The 21049-nt window shown below is 43.4% G+C and overlaps 1 protein-coding gene and 1 long non-coding RNA gene across 8 annotated transcripts in view; one reads left to right on the forward strand and one right to left on the reverse strand.

Annotated features, from left to right (window-relative positions):
* Positions 1 to 13624, reverse strand: part of LOC107217552 (LIM domain only protein 3) — a 111413-nt gene extending 97789 nt beyond the window's left edge. For 4 of the 5 annotated variants that reach the window (XM_046742460.1, XM_046742459.1, XM_046742456.1 and 1 more), the window contains exon 1: positions 1458 to 1993. Coding sequence is in view for 2 of the 5 variants with exons in the window: in XM_046742456.1 (XP_046598412.1) it covers positions 1458 to 1463 (6 nt within the window). In the remaining 3 variants the exon portion in view is untranslated. Of the gene's footprint in view, positions 1 to 1457; positions 1994 to 13585 lie in introns of those variants that run through there. The other variant, XM_046742457.1, reaches the window with a different exon arrangement.
* LOC124294917 lies at positions 10523 to 12078 on the forward strand. Of its 3 annotated transcripts, XR_006904811.1 has the most exons (3): positions 10523 to 10641; positions 10842 to 11319; positions 11542 to 12078. It is a non-coding gene; the product is annotated as an uncharacterized LOC124294917 (long non-coding RNA). The 3 variants fall into 3 exon arrangements; XR_006904809.1 differs by lacking the exon at positions 11542 to 12078 and having other exon boundaries at positions 10842 to 11369; XR_006904810.1 differs by lacking the exon at positions 11542 to 12078 and having other exon boundaries at positions 10543 to 10641; positions 10742 to 11369.
* Positions 13625 to 21049: the final 7425 nt, after the last annotated feature.

The raw sequence follows: 21049 nt of genomic DNA on the forward strand, positions 1-21049 counted from the left end.
AAAGCAAAAAGAGCGTGAAAAATTGTCCCGTTTTTTCTCAGTGCGCGACTTTTCTTCGTGAAAAAATGAAAGAGAAAGAATAAAAAATTAACATCGTATAAAAAAAAAAAAAGGGTGGGATAAAAAACAATGACATCCTCGCCGATTCCCCGAGCGAATTACCCGCTCATAACCGTTGCACCAAAAGCCGCAGAAGCCGACCCAAGTTTTCCACGAATCCATTACACGGTGGCAAACCGCGCTTGGTGTATAACAGGCCATAGGGTAGGGAAAACGCTATTCGATTCAGGGGTGGCCGGAGATTTTGGAAAGGCGCTAACTGGGCCACGCGCCTTCTCCGCCGCCCTCCCCCCCGACGCCCGGCGTCCCGGCGCCCCGCGTCAGCCCGCGAATTTAAAAACGCAATTTACGGACAATAGAATGGCGGTCGAGACCGGGTATAACCCTGTGTGTATAGAGATCGGTGGGGTGGGTATGAAGAGGGGGGAGGGGGGGAGGGGGAGGGAGAGGGCGCCCCGCGCACAACTCTGGCGGATAGGCCGGCCTTCGCCGTAAAATGTTGTTTTTTAATTTAGGAGACGCCGTGGGGTTAATATACGGCTTTAATTTCAGGATTTCATTTAGGGGTTGCCTTCTCGTCACGAAGAGTGCGAGCGAGAAGGAAGGATCAGCGCCGGCGATATGAAAGGGGCCTGAGACGCCGCGGGGAAAGTTGAAGGGTGGCGGTTGTGGCGTGGGTGGAGGGGGCGGAGGGGGGGGGGCGAAGGAGAAAGGGGGGAGGACTGCTTCCGGCCGCGAAGATTGACTTCCGACTTACTTGACGGCGGTCGGATTCATTAGATATCGCCGCAGACGGTAAGGCGGATGAAAAGATAAGCGATTCGGTCGGTCTCTCTGGCGGCGTCGCCTATTCGACTCTCACATTTTTTTGTAAAACTCACCTAAAAACTTGTAACCTCGATCTCCTTATCGCGCGTACGTGAGTAGTGGGATGCACGGGCATTAAGGAAAAACCGTGCGAATATTACGGCTCGGCTTGTAATTAAAATCAGGATAATTAACAGCTGCATACAAGATTTTCATAACGTATAATGAGTCAGTCGCAGAAACGCGTGTCGATGTGTTATTAGAATTGAACGTAGAGTACACACGCATGAGAAAAAAAAAAAAAAGAAAAACACAGGATACCTTATAACTCGTGGGATTATAATATTATAAAGCACGAGACACAAAATAAACCGATAACAAGAACTCGATACTCAATTCCAACGAGCTTTTGATTTTCGTATTCAACTGTATACAAGCAAGTTTCATTGCGAGTGCATACAAAATGGTGTAGTTTAAATTTACCTTACAAACCTGCGGTAAAACACCGCCGCCTGATCATGCTTTCGAAGAATAAAATCAAATACCCGACAACAGGTGAAACATGTTATACAAATATCTTGTCGACTCACCGGCATCAGACAACGGCGAGGCTTAGAAGGTGATGAAAATCCGGAATGGATAGTCCGGCCCGAAGAGTCAGCATCTGATCGAATCGAACCTCGGGGATGTTCAACGAACCATTTGCGCCGCGTATCACCACTGCGTATTAACAAAGATGAGATGAAACATCCGCACAATAACAAGAACAACAACAACAACAACACCACCACCACCAAGAGTCGCGTGGCTCTGGGATAATCGCCGCACACTGTGCCGTGTGTCTGCGTACGTGTGTAAATAAATAGGCACCGACGGGCCGCACTTGTGTTTTATATCAAACGATCTAGAGCCCGCACCGAATCAATCCGTCACTGACGATACGTCGGATGAAAAAAATCGTCGATCCTGACGCACCGTAACCGGATAACCACCCTCTCTCCCTCCCTCCCTACCCGGGCGGGGGTGGAAGTGAGACGAGCGTAGTATCGGGGCAACGAGCACCCCTCTTCGCACCTGTCGTCCCTCAAATTTTCGCACCTCTTATCTCACCGACAGCCTCCGTGTACGTTCGTCACCGCGGTCCAACTGAGAATGAACTCGCGCGCGCGTCGCGGTGCCACTGAGCTGGTGACGTCACGCACGGGGAAAATCCCACTCATGCGCAATGCGGTTTGATACGCGTGCCGCTTTCCCACCCCATCGACGCCCGTCGTCTCCCAAACCCCGTCCCTTCTCGGTAGCGTCGCGACGCCGTATCGGCCGCTGGATGTGTCCCCGTCCTTACAGGTACGTGCGAAGGTATCCGGGGCCCTGGGGGAGGGTGAAGGGAGAGGGAGGTGGGGGGGGGGGGAGGGGGGGGATGAAGAAGGACTCGATCCGATCGAGAGAGAGCCGGGAATAAATAAAGGCGAATGATTTCTTCGGTTCCCTGTTGGGACTTCTTTTCGGTATAGATATTACAGGTGGATGAGATCGCGGGACTCGATCGTTTCGTGAAATTACACGAGATACCGATCGGAATGACGACGGGGGATAAAAGACCGCGCCAGAGAAAGGGAGAGAGAGAGAGAGAGAGAGAAAGATGATCGTTTTTTTATTGTTATGCATTAATTTATGTCATACACAACCTTAATTATCGTAGATAATAAACAAAGACTCGTCTATTCCGTGTACGTACGTATTGTTAGAAAGGGTAAAATCACCCTTACAACCGTTCTAGTAGTCGTCACAGATAAAAGACATGTAAGACTTCACGTGTCATAAAATGAATAAGGTTGCTGCGTGAAATGATATTATTGTAAAAACAGTCTTGTTTCGGACGTTAAATTGAAAACACTTACTTGTCATTAAGGCATTTTCTCAATATTTAATTTCCGCCTTTGATTGATTCGCCAATTAAGCTCCCGGACCCGTATTTATTTCGTGACGTTCGCCAAAACGTTGCAATATATTATTCATATCTATACGTATTCCTTTATTTTATGTAAAATTGGCTTTATATTATAGGGTGGAGAAGAATACGTAAAATTATTTGAATATAGCTCATGTTTGGACCGCGTATTATTTATCGATTCGTTTGAATAGTTGCATTTTTCAACTTCAAGTGAATCACCCTAGGAATGAAAAATTTACGCTCGTTAATCGGAAAGATTAAGGTTTTGTCGCGGTATTCCGTTCACGGATGCGGAACTTTCTGAGAAAATCTGTAAGCAATGTAGCTACGCGTAATATGAATAACGCTTTTCTCCGCAAAGGATTAAAAGGACCGGAGTATTTGTTGTTAGTAGACTGACCATAATGGGAAACAATATGAATTCAGTCGCGCTGTTGTTATTGTCTAAAGAAAAGCGCAATCGGTTGTTCAAACTTTCAAGTGACAAATTATTTCGTTATTATCTTGCAGATGTTTCTTGACAAATAAAATAGGTAGAACTAGATAAAGAAAAAAAAAATACGCTCCCATATCCGTTTCTTATGTATTATACGTTTCATTTTCTAAATCAACATCGTAAGATTCAGGCATTTAACAAAGTGAGTCGATGCAGCAGTTTTTCTTCGATTCCATGTTTGAATTTCCCGATTATAACGGGTGACTTATTTATTTCATTCGAAAATGCACGAGCTTTATCGCCCCGTGTACACGTATAGAGAGTTAGCGGTTGAGGGATTTGGCCTTTATCAAAAGTTTCCCGTAATAAAAGGCTGGGGAGATATTTGACAACGGCGTAAAGGCTTTACCGCCGGACAGCTACGGTTTTTTATTAAACAATCGATCGTCGCTGTACGTGTATACGTATATACCTATTACGCATACGAGCGGTACGACGAAAAATCTTTTTTACCCATCTCAATTTCCGTTGTAACAAAAGGAACAAAGTCGCCCGTCCCGCGCATCGAACGTACAAATCCTCGTTGCACTGACAAAATTTTAGTGGCAAAAAGTGATTTGCAGATAAAGTATTAGAATCGTTAATTTCTTTGACGTTAAAAAATTTAATAATAATTGTAAAATCGTTAATTCTAACTCTAATTCACATCTACGCAAATACAAATCCAATCGTTGTTATTACTCGTAGGTCGATACTTTTTTTCCAATCCTCTTCGGTGTCGCTAATCAAGAACACCTTTTTTTTTTCTTCTTTCTTTCAGATCGCGGATATTCTTCAAAACTTGAAGAAAACCCGCGGCCAGTCAAGTTTCGGCGAAGGTAAATAGAAGAGAAAAGAAACCAGAGTTGCAGAGGGCGATTCGACACGCAGCTCAGACCTCTCGCTTTCGATTTAATCAGCTAATTACTGTTCGCGTATTGTATTTTAATTGACGTATAATAACTGGGCTAGTCCGCAAGAAAATGATTGCCGTTGTTTTTACCGTTATAAATCTGATGAAATATCCTTCCCATTAACAATTAGTTTTATTTGTTTTCCCCTCTCGTGCACGTGCGGTTTAATATCACAAGTTATAATTATTCCTCGTTGTCGTAATTAGAAATGCTCATTAGCGTCGGTATTAATGCCTAACATGCTCTCCGGTGTAGACCTGCACTCTTATTGGCGTGGGACTCCGGCATTCCTGCCTTATAAAATGTTTGTGAATATAAACCTCGCGTAATTGAAAATGCAGCAACGTGTTACGAGGGAAAAGAAGACGGATGCAGGGGCCGCATTTATGTGGGGCGCTTTAATCGCGTCCTAAGAAAACTCCCGAGTGTATAAATACGAAACGGTGACGCGAAGAATTACGAACAAGAATATTATCCCCTTGTACAGTGTTCCCGTAACGACTGGTTCAAACTTTTCACAATCTATAAACACAGGTATACATAAAAATCCAAGCAATCAGTGATTTCTCTGCATAATATTTTTCAAAAACTTTGCTCGCATTAATTGACCGGAAATAATATAAACCGTGATTTTTTTCCAAAAACAAAAAAGCAAAAAAATTGGATGGACGAATCGGCAAGAACGGAAACGACGGAGAAACACAATTAGCTTAAAAACCTGAAAAAGTATACGATGCGACACAGCGTATATAAATATACATCGGACTCTTTTAACCCCCACCCCCCCGGAGAGTTTGTCTTTTCCGCTTTCTCCCCTTCTTATTCTACTTTAGCATTACCTTTTTTACCGTCAAAGTAAAACTACCCCATATAAAACAGAGAGTGCAAGATTTAAATTGTTCAGTGGGCGTCGTCACCACGCTCGGTAAGAAACCACTTTCATCTTTAAGATTCTAGCGAGGGGTTTGAGCCACCCTCGATCATCCGCAGCATCGAAGCGAACCGAATTAACTGGATGAATTTTTATCGTTCGCGATCGTGAAAAGCCCGCGTCGAATTTTTGCGACGATAAGAAGAAGCGGGAGTAAAAATTGACGAGAAAACGAATTAAACGTCGATTTGGATACCTGAAACGAAATCCCTCTTTATTCCTCGAGAGATGTTTCTTCATCCTCCGTGCCTTTCGCTCTACTCGCGATAGGGTTAGCAATTATTCTAACGCGTAGAAAATCACGCCTCTCCTACTGGACCAGGTTCCACGTTCCTTAGACTGGTTAAGAGGTTTTAATTTAACCATGCAGCGGTTTTACGCTTGGTCCTCTCAAGACCGGCTGGTTATTAGTATGTTAATTGGTCGCACACGGGTTCTGCCACCTCGCGTTTTCCCTGCTTTACCATTCGAGTGTGTTCACATGTTAAGATGTTTAATCGCTTCTGTAATTAAACTGTCCCTCAAAGGTTAATGGTTTCTAATCCCATGAATACGGTAATATCTTCTGCTACCAAAATTTTTACGACATCCAAACAGAGTTCCGTCACAATTTTCTTATCGCGATCTTAAATCGATTTCGAATTAACAACGCGGCTATGTTCGCTCAGCAGCTTGTCAAACTTCATCTTCGATCATTCGAGAAATCATTTTCGAACGTCAAAACGATCCCAAGCACTGTTACATTCTAGTTTACAGTTTTGTAAGTCTTCCAAGTTCAATATCAACGAGAAAACACTCGATGACTAAGATATTTTTTTACGAACTCGGAGTTCGTATAAGATTCGTTCCCGATCCAACTCGATGAAATGATTATATAAATTGCATAATTATTCAAACTCATATTCTTCGCGATTACAGTTCCCCTTCGATCAGAATTTCGCTCTTAACAACGATCGGTAAACACTCTTAATTGGATTTGGTCTTAAGATGCAGACGAGATTGATTTATATACATACATATATACATATACAGTGAAAATGCTTTTAGAAATTATGTAAAATAAAAAAAAAAAGCACCTGGATGTACGAACGATCAATTTATGTAATCGGAGAATTCCGCCTAGCAGAACGTTGACGACGGGGTGTTATTTTTATATGATGAAATTGAATTGATATTGAATTTATGAAAGTGGGTATGTAATATATATGTATATCTATATATAATATATATATATATATATATATATATATGTATGTACGTATATATGTATACACATAGGATATCGATGGACGAATATCGAGCAGCATAAGGGATGGCTCGGGCCGTTAAATTAACTGATAGCCTGCAGGCTGCAGGGCGTAAGTACCCAAGTGTAGTAATGTTTTACTCGCAATTTCGATGATCAAGTGTTCCACTTTGGCGTCCTGCGCCATGCCTGTGTGATACTATAAGTCCATATACCCGATACATACGTACATACACACACACACACACATATATATATATACGTATGTATATGTATACTGCAGAGAAATTACTTTTTTACATTTCATTTCCCATCCATTAAATAAATTACTAATCTTAATGGCTAATTACTAAATAAGAGCGGCCGCTTAACAGCCGCACTTTAGGCACGTTACTTAAGCAAAGTGATAACACGCGGGGCGCCATTGTCGCTCGGTTATAATTAAGAAAATAGACTTTAAATCCAGGATAGCGAGTAGTGGGTGGCGATGGCGGGTTGCCGTCGGTCGGGGGAGGGGTGGGATGGAAATTAATTCATTACTCTAATGCGTTGAGTGAGAGAATGGGGCTGAGTGCTCAAGTGTCGAGTGCCAAGCATTTCGTGAAAGATGGATGTCTCATTTTCATTTCGAAAATTAACACTCTACTCTCTCATCTACGGCTTCCTCTCCTCTCCTCCCCCCCCCCCCCCCGCCCCCATTTCTTCCTCTCCCCGTGCATCCCTTTCACCCCGTGTACCGACAACTCGCTTATTCGCTGCCGGGGATGTTTTTTCCATACCTGTATTACACCTACATTGTATTGTTTTCGTTCGATTATTTCAGTTAACGTCTTGATGATTTTTTTTTTTTTCTTTTGTTGCAACTTCCTAACCGATTTTGGTTCGTGTACTTTTCTGTGTTAATGTAGTTTTCATTGTGGTGTGGTGGGATTTAAAAAGCGACGGCGGTTTATTGTACGCGTAAAAACTGAGGAATAAGGGTTGAATTGTGAAGAGAATAACGGAACACCCGAATCCCTGAGAAAGCTGCGTATTGAGAATTTATCCGTGCATCCATTGCGGGATGACAATGATTCAAACGCTGAATTTATCAAAGCAATGTCTCCATGGTTTTGAAAGATATTTCAACACCTTGGACGAATTCCAATCAGAAAGGCCCGAGCTTTGTTAATTTTTGAAACACCAATATGATTTCAATGTTTTTACGTACGCGTATTATGCCTCGTTTTGTCATTTTCTTATACAAATTGAAGATGATCGATATTTCTAAAAATAATGAACCACTCAATCTGCGCAGTTTGCAACAGGCGTTTTCCTCTGCAGCCTTGGATTTCAATGAGAGATTCTTTTTCGAAATTCTTTTTTAGATCCAGTCAACTTTCTATATTTCTATATCTATTTCTCTATATCTTGACATTCCTCCCGTACTGTAAATACCTAACAGACAAATTCCTGACATCTGTCACCCGTTGTTCAAAACTTCTATACGCGAAGCTAATCTCGCTCTAATGAACAATTCAAACATGTTCGCTATCTCGTAGCCAGCAGCACTCGATTCATAAATCATTAACGATGTTTAAGTGCGTGCCACAACGCAGCAATTGATTATGTCAGTTCTGTACAACCGCAAGCTGAAGTTAATCTACCGATCTTATCTCTTTCGCCAACGTAACACGTACACACATTGTCGGTACACACATACCATCTGTCCAAACACAAACCGTATAAAATAAATGCACCGCGTATAGAGGAGTCCTCGGTATAAAAATATTTTTTCTTCCATACCTATGAGTATAACTTTCATTCAATCCTCGCTTAATAATCTTCCATCCGAGAACCGACGTTGTTTGTAGTATTTTTTTTTCAATTTCAAACACTGCGTTGAAAAGTGAAAATTATACAAGCGCACACGCTGAGTTATAATTATTTATACAGTTACCTGCATCCCAGTCTATAGAAAAGAAGGGGCCGGGCGGAGGGGAAGATAATTAACAACTGCAACTCGTGTAATCGATTTAAATAGATCGGAGCCGCATTAATTAATGCTCGAGTAACGGACTGGGTGTCTCTCTCCACCATCTGTAGCTCTGTACACCAACCTACCCACCACCCACTCGACGCTAGCGAAGTATAACTCGTAACCGGATGTCAACTCGGCCAGGTAATATCACTGTGGAGAACCGAATGGCCCGCGGCAAGTTCAGGGGCGGAGGGGGCGGAAAGGGTGGGGGGGTCAGGATCGCCCATCGAGCAGCCGTCACAGACCATGTAATTAGATTTGCCCCCTCCCCTCCCTCCCACCCTGCCCCCGGACCCTGCCGTCCCTCCCTTCCTCTCGCCGCCACTTCGCCACCCCGATTCGTCGTTGTAGTTTAGGGTTAGGCATCAGTTACAGATGCGGTGTATTCCTGACTCTGTATGCTGCGTGCAGTGTGCAGTATCGTAAATGTATAGGTTTATATGTACGATGCCCGTAGTGAATGGGCTGACGGTTGATTGCTAATGTACGGGATGTTCCACAATCTTTGTCGGGTTACGACCTGATCAATCGATTACGTTACCCACGCCCCAAGTTCGTTTGCCAAACCCGCGCGAAGCTCCGATCTACGTTGTACGTAGTATATCGGTGTAACGAGCTTTTTTGCCTACTTCCGGTTGAATCTTCGTGAAACCACGTCTCGTTGGATTCGATGGTTTTCTTCTTTTTTTTTTTTTTTTTTTTATCGTAGTGTAAGGTATAATAGTTTTTATTCCGTTATGCGTGAATGTGATATGTCATGAATTGAAAAAGGATCGTTTTTAAAGATTATATTTTAATGTGAGTAGTAAAAAGAACAGATAGAATCCATTTAATTAATTGTAAAAAACTGGACAATTTATTGATGTAATTCCATGTTTACCAGATCGAAACTTCGAGCGACAAATGAAATCGGTACGCCCGTTGGCAAAATTCGATTCACGGCTAAAGTCGTTCGTACTAAATCAAAAATGTTGGATCAGAACAATAACACGATACACAGACTCTTGGACAACAATTGGAGAAGAGGCAAAAAAAAAAAAAGAAAGTACAATACGAAAATTGACGCGTCACGTGCGGAAATTAGTTTAATCGGACTACATGCAAGTAACGTAACAGCTAACAACAGACCACAAATACAAGTTTTGAGTAACAATTTTTCGATAAAAGATAGTATACCAAAATTGTGTTGCATTTTTTTGCGTGACTTGAAAGATTATTTTCGACTCAAATTTGTACCGGATAATTTAAGATTATGAGTTATTGGAACAGCAGTTGAAGGACGTGCAAAAGCATGGTTTGAAAATTCCCGGAGGAGATTTCAAAATTTTGAAGCTTTTGATGAACCAGTTTAACAACAATTTTATTCCGTCAGTCAACAAATAGAACTTGGAAGAAAATGGGACGATATTATAGATACGGTTATCGAGATGGTTCTTTGCAAACATATTTTCAGAAAAAAAAACTACTATAGCTAAAATTATTATAAAACACGCTGGAGAACGGAAAATAAATTCACTTATTACAAGTAATATATTAAACGAATCCAACATCAAGGAAATAAAATTAAACAAACTTTTTCAACATTTTTGTGGAACAACTCAGTTTTCCAGCTTATAAGCTTGTTCTATTTTCACCGAGATTCATTTCCACCTAACCGCATCGCAATACAAACAATATCGACAAGCACATCGATACTGTTCGGTGTTAACCACGATTGCCAAAGAATTAATTGATCTGGTATTACAGAGCTGTTTTAAAAGGTGAAAACACAGCAAACCAAAAAAGGACGATAGTGAGCCGAGGTAAATTGCACATTGTCGATACAGTTGACGTATGGGGGACTATATATTTATTCAACTGTGAATGTGCGACTATAGCTAACACAAAGATAATTACGCCCCGTTACGTACATCTAATATTATTACACGCTGTTTGTCAGGATAATTTATCTCTGGTCGAAGACAAAAAGTCTCCAGTGAACAATGCCGAGTTGCGCGTGTGCGAGAGAGAAAACGGCAGAGAGAGAGAGAAAGAGAGAAAGAGAGAGAGAGAGAGAGAGAGAGCTGCAGGAAAGGTTGCATCCAAGTAGCTCCTGTAGAAGCAGGTGTTTCGTAGTTATCATCCTCTAGTTAACTCATTTACATTGCGTCAGTTACCACCTAGCCGCTTCGTTCACCGTGGGACAAAAGGCAACGGATCCGTAGACGGACAAACCCGACGTTTCACCGTTGCAGGTAACTAACTATAACCACCTCTAAAAAGACTGTAAGCACGGTCGGCACTTTTGAGACAAAATTAGCTAATCCGTGACACATTCAACGTTTTTATCTAAAGCATGAGCGAGCATGTTCAACCGTAGCATAACGCAGTGGCTTCTTGGAGTATTTTTAAAATACATAATGGTCAGCTTGAACACCTTTTTGATAATTAACAGCGTCGTCGAGATCGACGTGGTTCTTCACAATTACTCACACGCTGTGTGCCGGTTGTCAACTTCTCGTTTGCGGAAATTCTTTATCCAATTGACCGTTAGCAACAAGTTCCGCAAAATGGAAATCCGTTGGAGCTTTGTCGAAGTATCGAAACGTTTGTAATGTATCGTTTAAACTGTTCAAGTACCCGTTTTTTTTTGAATCCAGCAGAACACAATACGGAGATAAGCGCTAGAATCGCTTACGCAAAACCGATCTTTCGGAGTATAATTCAAAAGGGAAGAAGACGGTGATGGAAAAAAAGGGCAACGCCACGGTCGGGTTTCGGAAATAATGAAATCCTCTAGATTGGAAGCCATTATTCGTTATAAATGGAAAACACCCTGTACAGCGGGGTGGTAAGGAGACCCTCTCAGCCGTCATCGTCTTCACTCCTCTCCTCTCCTCGAGGCTGCGCAGCACCTCCTTTGCGGCCCCGATGTAATTTTCTGAATGACTGCGTAATTAAAACTCTAATTTCCTGCACTTAATTGACCGGAGTCTTGGCTCCGTCCCTCCACCCCGACCCCCGGCTCTTCCATCGCATCGTCCCGTTATCCCACTCCGTGTAATTCTTTGTGTGCACTCACGAGTGGACTCCCCGTTACGACGTGAGTGTAGGTAGGATGCGATATACCGTTTAAATAATCGATTTGCTACCAGACCAAGAGAGTTACGCAGAGCGGCTATCTTACTCTCCTCGACGCCGAGCCTCGGCCGAGCCTCCGGCGTCAATTTAACCCGACTCGCGGGGCTGCGGGAGAAATTTTAATATGAACAAGAAGGAGGAGAAGAAGAGGAAAAGCAAGGGGAAGAAGAGCGGGAGAGAGAAGGGAGTTCGGGTGGCTACGTTACGCAAATTTGCGGGGATTTCATCTAATTCCACATTGTTTCTGCAAAGCACTCAAAGCTGTGATGCCGCAAAAGTGGCTATTTTCGTTCGGCTCATATTTGCCGGGCTCGTTCAAGCGATGGTTAATATAAACAAAAGTTTACTCTACTAAATGTGACAATCAGTTTGACTGGAATCTAATCCAGTTACCGTTACCGTAACTTTCACGTTGACGTCAACTGAATTCACAGTAGATTAATTGCTGCGGTAGCTAGGTAGCAAAAACAATACAATTTTGAAAAGCGGTGTAACTTGACTGTGAAATTTTTTTTATACGCAAACGTCGTCGTTATTGGATGTCACTGTTTTTTGAAAAGTATTTTTTTCACCAATATAAACGTATGAACAAAGTTCAGACCTTCTAGAAAACTAGAAAAATTCACTAAAACATATATCGTTAAAAAACTGTTCGAATATTGTTGGAATTACGAAAAACGAGGTACGCGTAACCATTTTGCGCTATCGTCGATCCTTTTTTGATAATTGCAACGCAAAATCAGTTTCTGAGGTTTACTCTAGTTTTTTAGTTAAACAAGGCTTCAACGTCAATTTATTTTTGTTCAAGCATTCAATTTTCGCAACAGTAGCAAGAAAATATAGCAACAGTGATCGTAATGAGAAAGAATAGCAACGGATATCAGACTTTCCGGTAACAGCTAAAAAACTAATTTTCATTTTCTACCTAGAACTGTATTTTTCGATTGTGGTAAAAAATGATAATAGTTAATAAAGACTGAGCGGTAACCGGAACTAAAAATTTTACTCGATGCAATACTCACAATCACACAGTTACACGTATTATATTTAAATAAAACAATTACTCGAATCATCTTGACCACGTTATTGATACATAATCGCTGTACCGACTGAGCTTTTCCCATCCATTCCTTCGAAATAATCGTTACAGAAGGACAGAGCCGTCTTAATCCGATGCACGCGGATGACGAATGAATGAAACTCGATAAACAGGGGCGAATCGTACCGTGAGTAATAATGGGAAGAAACGCCGCGGCGTCGTCGTGAAGCCAGGAGCCGGAAGTTGAAGTGGTAATAAGTCACGTCGGGGGAAGAGGCGCCAACTGTACATGAACCCAGGCTCACGGACGGTTTTTGGATAATTACAACAGCCCGGCCCGGGGGGCAATTATAATTGCCAGCTCCTTTCGCAATTATAAGTTTCTCCCGCAGGGCGGGGCTGGCGCCAGGGGTGGTGCTGGCTGGTGTATGTGGAACCGTTAATTGGGGTGACCTGTTCAGAAACTAGTTACCAAGGGCTACTACTACTGATATTCAAGGGGCGAAAACCAAAGCTCGCCTGGTTCACCCTTGATACACTCGTTGCCAAAGACTTTGTTAAGCCCCGGAAAATTCACGGCTGGGAAATGTTACAAGGCAAAGGGGGGAGGACGGCGAAAATTACAATTTTTCCCTTTTGTTTTTCTTACTTTTACGCTTTGTGTAATCTTACTTTATAATTACCGTAGCGGTGCGGTTATTCAGATTGCAGGGAAAAGTCGCGACGGCGAGTCGTATGTTTGTGGGTACACGACGTGTCGCTTGGAAAATATTATTGCGAAGCATAAAATATGTGATATTGAATCGGTTGGAACTTGCTGTTTTGTCGAGAAATTGAGGGGAATTGTTTTGTAAGGTATAGATTTCGTCGGAAGAAAAGTTATATGTACCTGCGCAATTGATTCGAATACCATTGAATTCGATGTATGAATAAAACAGCTCTGCATAAAAGTTTGATATTGAAATTTGATCGTTGTATTAAATCAGCCGGTTGACTGGTAATGGATCATATATACATACGTCTTTTAATAATTCTGATGTTTCTCGATGGATTTTGACGAAAATTGGTCCACTACTGTTTCGGGGGTCGCAGAATTCAAATCTGAAATCAGAATTGAAAAATTCAATATTATAAAAAATATACAAACAAACCAGTACCAGTTTTGGCACAAAAACTACAAGAACTCGTACCAGTCAACCGGTTAAGTTGCAATATTAGTTAACGCAGCTGTAAAATTCTTCTTCTGTCGACTGTCTATTAAAAATCCGATTCCACGTGAAGTAACGAAAGGAACAGTTACAAGTTCTATAAACTATAAGTTACTCGGTTAACTTTAGTCTCTCGAGTAAAAAATCGCACGTTCATACCGGGAGTGAGAACCTCGTGATTCGGTGTAAGTTTCCTGAATTCCTGGCCATCTTCGTGCAAACATTCTACGCGTGGGATTGACCATTGAGGCGTATTGAGGGACACCGTAAATACTCGTACAGGTGTGTGGGTCTTTATAGGAAGAAGAAAAGGAAGAAGAAGAAGAAGAAGTGGGATTGCAAATAAAAACTGGGCAGAGGTAGTAAGTGAAGTATAGTAGGGTAAAGTAAAGTAAATGGTGAGTAGGAGGTGGAGGAGGAGGAGGAGAAAGGAGGCGAGAATGGATGTTACTTAGACTTCAGAGGACTCTCTGGTCTCGCGCGCAGAACTCCGTACGCCTCGTCTCCGTCGAATCCACGGAGGAGAAGCACTCTTTCCTCGACCGTTTCGCTTTCGCCCGCTGTATCTTTCACACTCAAAGAAGCTTTTCCTCCCAGTCGCTGCCTGCCCGCCTGATTCTCTCCTTGTGCCCGCCTGTCGCCTGCTCTTACTGCAACGCGAACCGCATGGCGCGGGAAGCATAAAACTCGCTTCGAGGCACACCGACTGAGGCGGCTGCTACTCACTCAAATAGTAGGCTTTTTAAAAGTTAGGGATTCTTTCTGAAGTGGATATTTTAATACGCCTCCTCCGAGCAGGGGGCGAAACTTGCACCCCTGCAGGAGGAACAGTGATATTTCTGATGGTACTTGAAAACTTTCGTATATATGTACAGACACTCGCGAGGCTGTGCGTGTACGTCATAAACGTAAATGCCCGCGTTTCAGGATTTGAAAGAACTATACGGTAAATTTTAACGATTTTTTTTTTTATTTTCACTCTCCATCGCTTGGAAGAAAAATTTAATTATACTCGTAACTGTTTTGAATTTCTACCCACACTCTCTACGTCTCATTCTCATCAGTAATGAGTTCGAATTACAATTTTCCACCCTTGGAATCAGTTTACTTAAATGAATGAAAACTAGTACTGATTCAGTGGCAATTGCAAATCGCCTTTGGATGCGTCGATAATTGTAACTCGCAATGTATTGCGTGTATATATATATATCAATTGGCAATACGCAAAATTCTCTGCCCATTTCGAACTACAATGTAATCAATTCAACTCCACACACAGCTCGCAGTCATATTACGTACAAGCCAACAGGTGCACAGTTGTCGATAGAACATACTATACATGCATTCGACTGTACATAAAACCGGAAACTGAAATCCCCAGTCATTTTGTCTCGAATATTTTGTCGATCGATTTAAAATCAATACATACTTTGAATATTCCAACCGGATGTCAGAAGTGCCCCGAACCTTCTTTCGCGTGTTATTTTTTTTCCAACTTTTCAAACTGTTGGAATTACAAGTTTGAATAGGTACAGACCTTGCGATGCTTAGATGCCGAACAGTTCTCGAAAATTTGATCGTTACAGGCTGAATGCTGACGACCGTGGGGGAATTTTTGTTTTTCTTTGCACCTACTTTGCGATGTTTGCGTCTGAACCTTTTTCTCCAAGCACTTCACTCCCGCCTTGGCAGCAGTAACACTTTATGTTCTGGCATCGTCAACACCGACGTACGTTCTGTGTCGAGAAGATATTTCACAAACATGCGATGATCACGACTGCCGGCAAGCATGTATAAAAATTTGACGCCCCTATCCTGAGGTTCGCCTTGAAATTCTTCTCAACGAAGTAAACAGACCCTGATACATATTTGCGTGAAACGAATGGCCTTAATAATTATTGGGCCGCACGTTTCGAGAAACTTTACGTATAAGGCCAGGACGTTTAGAACGGGCGTCAATTTTTCCCACACACATACTTCCGACGGTTTTAACCGCAAAAGAAACTCTTCCACGGGACAATCTTCCGCCCACCTCGTGCGGAGGTATACCTATACAGCTACTTTGCGTCGGTTGTCGGTGACTTGGCTCTGAACGCCGGCTTCGTGGTATGGAGAAGTTAATTATAAGCGATACCAATCTCTCGGGGTTGTTGGTTGGTTGGTTGGTTGGTTGCCGTTAGGTTGGTAGGACTGGGAAGCCCTGACAGCCAATTACCACCGCCGTACACCCCGGAGCCATCCTCAATATAGGAAATTAAAAGACTTAGCGATGATTGCTCGCAAAGCCAGGAACGAAAACATTTGTTCTGCTTAGAGAGAATTACTAGATTGGTGCCTGGTGCCCACTCGCCTCCTTGCGAAGCGGTAGAAAAGTGATTGGGATTGCCTTTTATTTTCTTTCCACTTTATCCCTCGCCCCCTTGCTCGCAAAGCGTGTGTCTGACTCACGCGACCTTCGTCTTCTCCATTCAATCGGTAGTTATTACGGATTTCAAAATTCATTGGACAGGTATAACGGAGAGAGAAATTCCATCCCGAATGAAATCCGTGCACGTTGAAAAAAAGTGTCGAATGGCGCTACGGAACCGCCGTCGACTACGAGAACGCGCAGTAACAGTCAGCCTGGAACAGACAGAACGCCAGTCCAAGCACGTAATGGCGTGTCGGAGTTAACCGGTTGATAACCATCAGTTATAATTAACTCGAGCCAACCAGCGAACAAACCAACACCCCGAGTAACTAACCCTCCACCACCCCAACTGTATTACCATCGCGGAGTTCATACGTGAAAACGTTGGGTCTAGGCAGGTGGGTGTAAACAGGCTTACAATACTGCAGCAAGATATGACTATGAGGTGGAATGCCCGTCGAGTCCAATTCTCCAAACTTGATTAGACGCAGAAATATACATACCCATACTGACGTGAGTATAGTACGCCGAATCTCAGTAGATCGTCCGTGTGTAGCCGCGTAAATGATGGGTGTACCCACCTACGTCACATCAGGAATTCTGCGACGTAGATTCAGGGGTGAGACGAACGGTCTTCTATTCCATCGCTTTAACTGCACCGGGTAATCGATATGTCCTCCCGCCGTGTTGACGCTAAGGCCAACACCGAGACGGCCAGCAACCTCGAGACAAAAACAAGCATTGTACGTATAAAAGCTACGTGGAAGAAGCACATTCCTCGTAGCTGATCGGGAAAGAACGACGGTTGGTTACACAAAACCTTGATTCCGTGTTCATCACCGGCACAGCTATCATCCGCCACAGAACATTGGATGATCAGTGTCGTGTTCATCGCTGATGGACGCGGACGCTCGCTCAATAGCAACGCTAACCGGTTAATCTGCACGGTGATGAGACGATCAGTTGTCGATGGTCTGCTGTGTGTGCAGTGATGCTCGTTAGTTGCTCCCTGTTAGCAGACCGAGTTTCCCCACTATTCATCGCAAATTGAGAACTGTAGACACTAAACTCCGCCGTTACACCTACACTGTCGAAAATGATCTGGGTCTGCTGGAGCTTAATGTTTACATGTTGAGTTGTGTATGGATTTGAGTAGATGATCAGTTGTTGACTGCTTTGTTGTCGAATACATTCCAGCATGACATTAGTTTAGTCAATCAATCGAGTTTAAGTTTACCTATACGAACGTGTGGCCTACGACAGTATTTTATGGAAGATGCTGCCTTCACACAAATGGTCCAAGAAATTTCAAGTTCTTTGGAAGTTTTCAGTATCGATACTTGGTCTATAAAGGAGACTACCTTCGAATATGCTGTGACGGAGAATCAGTCCACATCAACTCCACATTCCCCGATCATTTTTTACATCGCAGCACTACTAGCATGCCGAAATTGCATTGTGAATACTATTCTTCCCAGTATGGTCCAATATCTTATAAAGTCACAATTATCATAGCTTGATATGCCGGTAGCTTAAAATATACCCTGAAATCTCGATCATACGAGTTTTATTCTTAGACTGGAATCGATACCTACGTGGATTATTCACAGTGCGTCATATAGAGTAGATGTATGCATGGCGTACCGCCTTCCACCTAGTCTTGGCCTCGCGGAGAGTAGGTACATATATATACCCATATATATATATACGTATAGCAACCTCAGCCTCCTGGATCTCCCCATTTTCTCACCGTGTCCGTCAGCAAATCCCTATTGTCGGGTGACATAAGCTCATAATGGATCGTGCCGATCCAAAGCATATACGGTACACAAACAGGCAGCGTCCGCCAGGCGGGCTGGCTGGTTGGCGATGGCCGCACCGATGGCTGACTGTGACACCAGGCACCCTAGGAGGGTTATGCAACTACTATAAGCCGCACGCTTAAGCCCAGCCACTAAATGCAACCCTCCTGGTGTTGCAGTTCGGGGCTGTGCCACTGACGCCCTATTCCGAGGCGAGGGCTAAGCACGGTTAAACGCGACCTTCCCGATCTAATCGAGGTCTTATCGATGGATTTCGACTGTCATTAGCTCCTGGATAAACACTGGCGTGCCAATAAGTGGAGGCATTATATCGGGGCACCGCGTTGCGTTGCGCTGCGTTACGTCGCGTCGCGTTAAATACCATGTGAAAAGTTTTTCGAAGCCCGCGCGCGCGCAGCAGAGTTCCAAGGATGCAGTTCTCTCGTATTTAATCTCCCGCGGTCATCTCCGAAACGTTGCAGTTAATGTATTCGAAAGCTTTCCGTGTCCGCCGCAGATAAGCGTGCCTCGGGGTTGTCCCTGACATTAGCCAATGATTTCGGCCTCGGCCAACAAGGGCTGCCACCGCCGAGCTGGGGCGCAGTGAAATATATACGACCGTAATTCGGCTACACTCCACCGCAGAACTTGGTACTGAGAATTTCCACCAGCACCCCAGTGTCTAACCCCTGAGGAACCCGTCGGGATTCACCGACACTTTGATCTGTTGGTGGTACAGCCTTAGTCGCTCATGGAGAAAAGCTTTTTCACTTACATTACTGAAGTATGCATTTCAAATCGTCAACGTCATTCAAAGCGAATTGACTATCGCCCCTGTCTTAGGTTATTCGGGTACCTTTGTCGATAAATCCATCAATAATTGTGTACGAGACTTTCAACTTTGAGCACAGGTGTGGATTTATAGCCTGCTACTGTATAGTTCCAACGATCAATTAACGAATCCTCCCTTACCATGAACATATTTCGACTAAATTCCTTCGTTTGTATCTCCCTCACGCCAAGTAGTAGGTCGATCATAACTTGGACGACAAATGGTTCCAATATCAATTTGAGTTATAATCTGTCGAGTGTAAACTAATCAGGGTCAGATTAAAATTAATTTTCTATAAATCCATGCTCTGAATTCGTGGTTCGGTGTATAAGTCCGGTGAGTTTTTCCATCGGTTAGCACTGTCCCTCTAAGAGCAACTCAAGTAGCTCGCGCAGTTACGGGTAGAGGTAACTTCACCAGATCAAGATGCGGGAGTTTGATTCGTTCTTGGAAAGTGGACGAACTTTCGACCAAGGAGAAGTCAATCCCAGAATGGCCTCGTTAATCTGGGACTTGGAGGTTCCTGGATGGTTGGATGCTCTTACATCACGTAACAGTATCGGCCACCTAACCCCACCACCTTCCTTCCCCTCGGCTTCGCTTCCACCTTCTTCGAGCACGGGCGGCGAGTGACTGAGTGGTTATTTAGCTAAGAGCTACCCCCTCGCGCAGCCTACCAAGGCAGGGCTGCCTCCTCGGACTAAGTAATGGTCCCACAACATATTGTGCAAAAAACCGTACCCGGTTATTTACACCGGTACGGAGCAAAGTGACGGTTTGACTCCACCGCCACCGGGGTTGGTACCTAGTCACATCCCTGCGGAGAAAAGAGTTAGAGCCGTTTTAGTCACATCCCATATTTGCTTCTCGTGATTACTTCCTTCGCCATGTTGATGGTTAACTTTTCCTCGCGGCATTCCTCGCGTCTGCAACAAAGCAGGATCTTTCTTTTTCAATTTTTTGGAAAACCGAAATACTTGGTTCGTTCTACAGACAGGAATGTCAGATTCTGTAGGGTCGATTCTTCCACTGTTGAGTGGTCGTAGTCCAAATAACCATTCTTTGTTTAAATGTCACGTCAATTCACAAACGCGCTATAATCCATTTTTAATTGACGTCATCCAACGAATTTCAGTAATTCAAAAAGTGACCGTCGGAGATTTCAAAGTGCGATATGGAGAACGCAGACATTCGAAAATAGCACGAAAAATTGACTATGAACGTAAAGTATCCTATGGATCTTCCGAGGCAACCAAAAAACATCTAGCATATATGTTCTAGATGCACAGTGAAAAGCCTTTATGCCTGGAATCGTCAAAAATTTTATCACCCTCGTTTCATTAACCGTAAAATCAACTCATAATCCGATCTCGCGACCTCGCACCGATTCCTCGTATATTTTCACGATGCTTTTAAAATTCACTCCCGCGTGTTTGGTGAGGTTTGACATAATCGATCGAATGTCGTCTGCAAAGCTGAGCAACAAAGAATGGAACGTTAGAGAAAGGAAAATAGAGAAAAGGTAAGGACCCGTACTAAGTGGTGAAAAACAAGTTGCAGCAGCGGAGCATCTAAAACCTCGGGGTAAGTAGGAAGGTAGGTACACTCGAGTTTCTTCGGCAGGGGCAATCCTTCACGGTTAACGCCCCTAATCGTATTCATTAAAGTGCTCTCAATGCTTTTACACGGGGCGCCAACACTCACAGCCTCGGTCGGTGGCAGCCCGCCGAGAGCTTTTAAGTTGGCAACAATGCACGGATTTATAAGCCCCGCCATTGTTATCACGAGTGATTGAGGCGCCGAGTTCGACACTGGCCGAATACTAACCATTGGTTACCTCATTGTTGCCTCCTTTATCTTGGAAATTTCCTCCACGACGCCTTTTAGATTTGCCAAATGACTTCGGCTTATTGATGGACGCCTCGAATCTCGAGGTTCAGAGGTCGCACCCTTTATACGGTCCTGATAAGACTTCGCATTGTGCGCCCAATCTTACCGCGAGAATTCTTACACGCCGATTGTGCCGCACGCCGTTTCACGATTTACGGTTTGAGCACGAGTTTCAAGCAACCGGAACCGGATTGTTCATTCAGTGAGATCCAACACAAAATTTAGAACACCTGAATCACCGTTTTTACCGTTAAACTAACTGTCCGAAGTTGAAAAATTAACCGCCTCACATGGTGCACGTTTGAACCTTTGTTTTCCATTGCTTATTCTGAAATCTGTAA

Source organism: Neodiprion lecontei, chromosome 6 (assembly GCF_021901455.1).
Source record: "Neodiprion lecontei isolate iyNeoLeco1 chromosome 6, iyNeoLeco1.1, whole genome shotgun sequence".
NCBI classification, from domain to species: Eukaryota; Metazoa; Arthropoda; class Insecta; order Hymenoptera; family Diprionidae; genus Neodiprion; species Neodiprion lecontei.